The sequence below is a fragment of the Glossina fuscipes genome, unplaced genomic scaffold (genome assembly GCF_014805625.2).
Source record: "Glossina fuscipes isolate IAEA_lab_2018 unplaced genomic scaffold, Yale_Gfus_2 221, whole genome shotgun sequence".
Lineage (NCBI taxonomy): Eukaryota > Metazoa > Arthropoda > Insecta > Diptera > Glossinidae > Glossina > Glossina fuscipes.
Genome location: NW_023998564.1, coordinates 3269122 through 3276608, shown reverse-complemented (window position 1 = coordinate 3276608; position 7487 = coordinate 3269122). Strand labels below are relative to the sequence as shown.

The following is a 7487-nucleotide window of genomic DNA, read 5'->3' as shown; positions in this document are numbered from 1 at the left end:
TCCCCATCTCTCCCAATCAATGTTCTTTTATAATCTCATTTGAAGTAAAACTTCTTTCGGGGATTGCCAACTGTTGTTCCACACAGGCGCAGGAGCTTTTGCTCGGTGTGGAGTTGCTTCGCATCCCCAAAGAAAGACAGAGCTTCTAGAAGTAGGGCTCACTTTTACGAGAGAGAGGCATACGTTCCTATACGTTTTCTGGCTGCACTGGGGAAATAATTACTCTCGTCGCCGTGGGGTTAAGCCTATATAAAGGGTAACCACGTTAAACCCCTAGCGACATCTGTTGCGAAACTTCAAGGGGAGTCATACAAGTGCTAGATAGACAGACCATTCGGCGCTGATGGATCAAATTCAGCTTTTTCCCTATTAGTCATGGCGCGACACCTGTCATGCGTAAAGTTTGTTGAGTATGGGCTAAGAAAATAAGATCATCTCTTAAACGAACAAAAGAACTGTCGGTCGAACTACACACAGCCGCATTAAGAAGTAACGCAAATGAAAAACTTTATGCTGTAAAGCTTTATATATATATGAGGTGCTCTCGCATTTGATCAAACATCAAGCTTCATTGGGGATTTCCAGACTTCATTTGGGGATATTGCAGTAGATACTCTATGCAAAAGTTAAACGTTGCAATTTGTTGAGAAGAAGCAAAAAAATAACCAGTCTGCTGTTAAATTTTGCCAGCATCCACGAATCGATTTCGCTGGATATAGTTTGATGAATTAAGTGCACAAGTTCTAAAGAACAAAATGCGATAAACAAAGATGTGAAAAGAGAAATGGAATCAGGAAACTTTCGCAATGTTCCTGTGCCAATAAAACAGAAAAATGTATGGAGTAAAGAGAAACCTACTAACTTTTGTGGGATAGTTGATTAAAATGTGAACTTAACGAGCGTCTTTGTGAAGAATTCCTCACTCTGTAACTATTTTATGTACATACTTGCGTAAGTGCTTATGCCTAGGTGCACAGGGCTCTTTTGCAAGTGATGGGCTGGTTTAGCATTGTGCTCTTAAACTTTTCTTCTTTATATAAATTTTATTCATGTCTTTCAATACAAATTTTTTTCAACAATTGATTAAATATGTAGCAGAGCAACCCGAAAGATAGTGAACTACATTGAATTAAATTAAAATCAAGGGAGTCCTGACGGATGATCGAAATATTTCTGAGGTGGAAAAAAAGTAGTAGTAAATTTTATAGACACTTTTGTTACCAAAGTTAAGTTTCCAACTCTGATGATGAAGAATTTTAGCATTTTTGCCGTATTGTACTTATTTGTTTGCAATGTTTCAAGCTATAAAAGTCTAAATTTGAGCTATGAAGTTTCCAAAGCCGTAACGTAACTTTAAGTGCACATACGCCCAATTAAGGTCGTTGTAATCTTGTGTTGGCTTGTGCTTTCAAAAAAATAGCGAAATATGCATAACATAGAAATTTAAGTATATATATGAACCGTTTTTCTTACGCTTCTTTTTTCACCTCTATTCTCGAAATATTTTTTTATAACAAATCATTGCAGAATGTTCCTGTCAGTCGCTTATGAGAATCATGAAAACATTTGAAACCTTATTGTTTTTGTTCACATTTCAAATAATGTATTTATGCAAACAAACTAATACAAACACACCCACAACTTTGTAAGCAAGATATATATTATAGTTTTATGTCCCACACCTTTTATGGTACAAGATTATATTAAGTTTGTACACTTGCGATAGACGCACCCTTTATTATATCGGTCGATTCAGAATCAGTGTTTGCGCTTGCCTTCTCCTAAACATACATTTGATATATTTTCGTGAAATTTGGTACATCGATGTATTTTGGCCCACGAACGAACGCTAATGAAAATCGTTGCTATCGGAGCGCTTTTTCGATTGCTTCCCATAAAACGTCTTGAATTGAAAATTAATAACTGTATTAAGGGTAGTGGTGTAGAGTATTTACTGGCTAGTTGCAGCCCATTACAATATTTTTACCTTCTTGATTTCGAATTCCACAAACAAAAAATTTGTTTGTTGATACGAGGAGCAACTCTGAATTTGAAAATTTTTTCTTTGTGTGCTAATAGGTGGTTTAAAGTAATGTAAATATAAATTTTTTTATGGTGTATAATCTGCAATAACCAAAACGTTTAAAGGCTCATGGGGCACAGTTTAGGATTAGACTAAGTGCGTAAAAAAATGTGTTCAATAAATTTAACGTTTATTTCTGTTTTCCAAAAATCCATATCTACAGGAATCTGAATTACTAATTGAGTTTAAGTTTGTCAAACCTTTTATTATAGCCGGAGAAACGCTCACAGGCACGATTGGGGTCAACCACAAGACATTTCTATTTGTAAGAACGATTTAGCAGAAGGTGCGCAGCGACGTAGTAAAGAGCATAAACCGATGTTGATTTCATATGAACATATATATTTTCCATATTGACACAATTTCATTGAACAATTCGAACGTTGTAAGAAGGTTGCCAATTGTATTTTAATTGGTTGTTCATTTAACAACAAGTTGTTCAATATCATAATTAGTACCTGTAAAGTTACAGTTCACATTATTTTGCCATGAAGTAACTCCATAAAGGTAACCGAATACAAATTCAAGTAAACGGATTAAATAATTGAAAGAGGGTAGGTTGTCAAAATTATCCTCATCCATCACATATTTTACAGAAGATATAGTTAGGAAAGTTACAGCGTATAACTTAGTGGCAGGAGTATTATTAAAGGGAAATAAAAGAATAAACATACAACTTGGTTTAGTTGTGCTATCGAAGGCGGAAGTCAATACATGTTGGATGGCCGCACAAGAAAAGAAAACCGGATCTATAGAGTCAATGGCGACACAAACCAAAACGGTGCTTCGACATTCTTGGAGAATGAAAGGAGGAGGATGCCACAATTCCTTTGTCGTTCATACCTACTTAAAGTTAACCGAATGCCTATATGAATCGGAAAGCGTGTGGCGTCACAGTAAAGGGCTATTTTGGGTCCTCACAAGTTCTCTCTGATCTAATTGTTAAAAATTTGTAAAATTGCAAAAAATCAGACAAAAAAGCGCTTTGCACTTATTGATGATTCATCTCTGGCGCTTCTAATTTGCTTTGTTTAATGCAGGCACAATGATGCAAATATTTAACGTATGTTAAATTCATTCTCATTATCCGTTGTTTTTGTTAAATAAAATTTCAATAACAATGAATGAAGAAGCTTTTTAATGCAATTTCTTTTGAAAGAACAATATTTATTTATTCTCTCGTCTCGAAGATAAAGGATTGAAACACAATTTTAAGTACACCTTATAGCTCCACTCGCATAAAAATGTATACAGAAGGAAGCTCGATATTTGCGTGACATATGAAAAATGTGAACTAGCATAAACTTCCGTTGCAGTCCAATTCTCATACAGAAGCAAATCGACTCATTCTCTATATGATTGAGAACGTTCGATCAAAATGGGCTCATATGTGATAATAGTATACGAAAAAGACCATGGCTCAAGATGGATGAAACTTAGCAAACCACGATAAAATGGGCACTATTTCCACGTAAAGTAACGTCTTCTATTTTTAGAAATTGGAAGTGTATCAAGGGTCGCGGCCAGGGGATTGATTCTACTCTTTACTGTAAAGAACTAATGTGATTATTGAGCGTAATTAAAGTGAAGCATCCAAAATTGATCAATGAGAGAAATGTCGTCTTCCATCACGACAATGCCAGACCGCGCATATCCTTAATGATTCAGCACAAATTGGGACAGTTTGCCTGGGAAATTTTGGAGTACCAATTACATAGTTCCAACTTTTCCCAATTTCAAAGCCACTTGTTTCTCTCATGTAGAAAATTCTTAATGGCGCAAAGCTGACTTTAAAATAGGTGTGTGAAAATGACTCGCTCGAGTTTTTCGCTGAGAAATCGTGAGCAATTTTGATGCGCATATAAAGTTGCAACTTTGTCCTGTTCCATGACCACTTATTTTTGTGTTCGTGTAGTAGTATTTTAATAGCGTAAAGCTTAGTTCAAAGTAGTCGTGTGAAAATGACTCCATTCAGTTTCTCGTTTAGAAATTTAAGAAATTTTGCAGTGATGACATATTAATGTTCCCATTCCAATTTCAAAAGGCTGTCGATAAAAATGGCATAATGAAGTTTATTTAAAATGAAAGAAAAAGGAATTTGAATATCAATGAAAGGCGCCACGAACCTTACCCTGGAGGTATATTTATTTATTTATATTTATAAATACGTAGGTACATTTGTATATATATATACATATGTAAATATATGTTTCTGCGTATACGTATGTGTGTACACGTGCTTATGTATGCGGCTATAAATATGTAATATTATGTAAGAAATCGCATATTGTAGTTGTCTGAAGACGACACTTGCATACTCATCACCTAAGGTACAAGGCTTAGGTAAAGATTGAAAATGAAATATTGAACTGTTTCCCCACAGCTTTTGAGTTATTCTCGATGCCTTAAGGACAATTTCTGTTTATTTTAAATAACAGTATGAATATATTAGGTTTCAGCTTTTCAATATTGCGGGTTTTCCTAAAAATGTGAGGATGCGGATCGAAGGCCGCAGATTAATGAAATCGATGTGCTATGCCAATTAGGAGAATATAGATCTCATAGAGACTCTGATCATTTCTTATAGAGACAACAAGCAGAATGACAATATTAATAGACCTCCACCTTGTCTGGTTGCGTATAAAAAGAAGTCAAGGTAAAAATCTATAAGACAAATGAATGTAAACAGAACAAAAAATTTGTTTAAGCAGATATACGCACAAACATGAAAAAAAGGAAAACGAAGGCATAAAAACGCATAAAATCAAAAATGAAACGTAATGAAAAATGCAACCAAGCACAAGTAAGATTATATGCGCGTGTATGTGTATATTAGTTAGCACATTATTGAAAAAAAAAAAAAAGAAAATGAAAATTATAAAATTAATATTAAGCTCAAGTTCTACAAACAAAGCCAAATAATTAAAATAATAAAAAAATCAATTAAGCTCAACATATACATAAAAATAATTATCATCATAACGAAATTAGAAAAGCAATATTTTGATTATTTAACTATAATTTAAATAAAACGAAGTCATTTTTTTCGACGAAAGGAAAAGAAAACGAAATGCCATTTGGCCGTAAATCACCTCTAGAGGCTTTAGCTCTGCCCGGAGTTATTCTAGCCTACAAATATAGTCAATTTCGTCAAAGACGCCGTGAGGCTGCCAGTAGACGTGTCACGGAACGTGAACTTTCAGCTTTGCATCATAAAATTGTAAGTAAAAGAAAACTTTTTGCTAAGGAAATTACTTATGATGAAATTTAAAAATTTTAAAATTAGACTTAAAGTATTTGCCTTTGAAATGTACGCACAGAGAGAGATAAAAAAAAAAAAGTAAATTTGATTTCTCCCTTTCCTTTTTTTCGTTCTGATTCTATGTATGTAATTTATTTATTTGGGACAATTGAATTTAGAGAGAAAAGACAAAAAGAAAAGAACAAACGCCGATTGTCATCTATATATTTATTCAATTATTATGCTTTTTTAACCTATTTTAGATTTTTTCTTGCTCATAAAACAATTTAAAAAAAATTATTTAAAGCAAAGTCTCTCTCTCTCATTTATATATATAATGCATAAGAATCTAACAAGCTTTTAGTTTGATCGCAAGCGATAATGACGTGTGTGTTCGAATTCTTTTGTATCCCTTGTCCGTAGGCTCATATGTGTACAGTCAACGGCAAAAGTGTCATCTAATATCTCATAAATAAGTTACTAATGAACGTTTTCTTTATATAGATGTTATATGTGGGCCATAATAAGGAAAAACAACAAATTGTCATTAGAAGTATCATTAAGCACTCACGACGGACACAAACTATTGTATTTAGTGCCCAAGGTATAATTTAAATAGGCTAATCCAACTATTCTCATAGCGTTTTTTCCCTCTATACAGGTTTTATACCCAAAATTCAGTTGCAAAAGCGAAACTATAACTCCCTTTTTCAAATTTTTTTTAATATTCAACGAGAAAAATCTTTTGGTGAACTTAATAATTATGCAATATTTTATATATGCTGGTCGATCTGACGCCTAAAGTTACTTCACTTCCGCAGTATGTTTCAAGTCGATGTCGCTTTGTCATTCTTTACTCAACATCAATATTTTGTGGCGGAACAAGGTTTGTTGTTTTGAACGACCTTCACGATTTTCGCCGATGAGCAAACGGAACTCGTTATACCAGCGTTCCGCAGTGGCAAGGCATGGTCTCTCATATTCGAAAATGGATGTAAGTCGATCGATGCGCGCTTATCTTTAGAAGTCACGCTTAAAGTCGTAAAAAACATTGCGCGAAAATTTAATTCCATTTTTTTGTTTAGGCATAATTTTCAAGTCACTGTACACCAATCGTGCCCAAATAACAAAATATTCAGGCGAGGAAATACCCTTCCAATTGAAGTTCCTGTACTCATGACGTTTGCCTTATAGCACGAGTAATGAAGCTATGGCGCTGAAACGATCATAATACATATCTTGAGAAACTGAATACAAAAGAAACAATATAGTCGGGTAGCATGGCTTAATGCAGTCCTTTATTTATTTTCATGATAAAATATCGAAACATTTTTCTGCTTCACTTCGCAAGATATTAGAAATCAGATCTTATTGCCATATAACGGCTGACTTTAAATGAATACCTTTACACGGCAATAATGCGGTTAATTTTTACGTCAAACTACTGTTATGAGTCAATAATCGCTCGAAATATGGATAATTCGATCTTTTGTCATATAAAAGCCCACCATTCACAAGAGCGGTTATAGAAACTCTCGCTCATTCGGTTCTAAATTTTCACATCGATTAAGAATGCCGAAACACTATTACTTAGTCGTTTTGATTAAAAAATTTTGAAAATTGCTAATTTTTCATATAAGGAGTGATCGCAAAAATGATCCAATACAATCTGATTTTAACAGAGTTCGCCCTTGGATCTAGACAAATCGATGTACAAAACTACTTTAAAACGTTTCAAAATCGTGATTTGCAGATTGAACATAAAAGTGCATACGCAAAACATCTTGCGTTTAACTTAAAAGGCACAGTGAAATTTGGTACACATGCGTGTTTTTGCCCAACGACGAACATTATTGAAAATGATTAGGATCGAAACATTTTTTCAAACGCTTCCCATATAACGTGACTAAATTCGAAAAGTCGTTATATAAATACCTGTAGGTTTATTTAGGTTATTCAGTGGTGGGCCGTGAACCACTATAGTGGTTTTACTTGCTGTCATTTACTTTTATTTCCGCTATGTAATTTATTTTTATTGTTTTTATTTAAAAATGAGTCGTAATTATTGTAGGCAGGAATTGTAGGAGTGAATATTTGAATGAATAACAAGAAAACTTAATTACCGAATTTTCAGCTTTCAATTGAAAACTGAATTGTTAAAAA

General features: G+C 33.8%; 1 protein-coding gene across 1 annotated transcript in view; it reads left to right on the top strand.

Annotated features, from left to right (window-relative positions):
- Positions 1–5083: 5083 nt before the first annotated feature.
- Positions 5084–7487, top strand: part of LOC119642200 (mucin-5AC) — a 58173-nt gene continuing 55769 nt past the window's right edge. Inside the window, exon 1 of the mRNA XM_038041229.1 lies at positions 5084–5303. Within this exon, the coding sequence (XP_037897157.1) occupies positions 5154–5303 (150 nt within the window). The 5' untranslated portion in view covers positions 5084–5153. The remainder of the gene's footprint in view (positions 5304–7487) is intronic.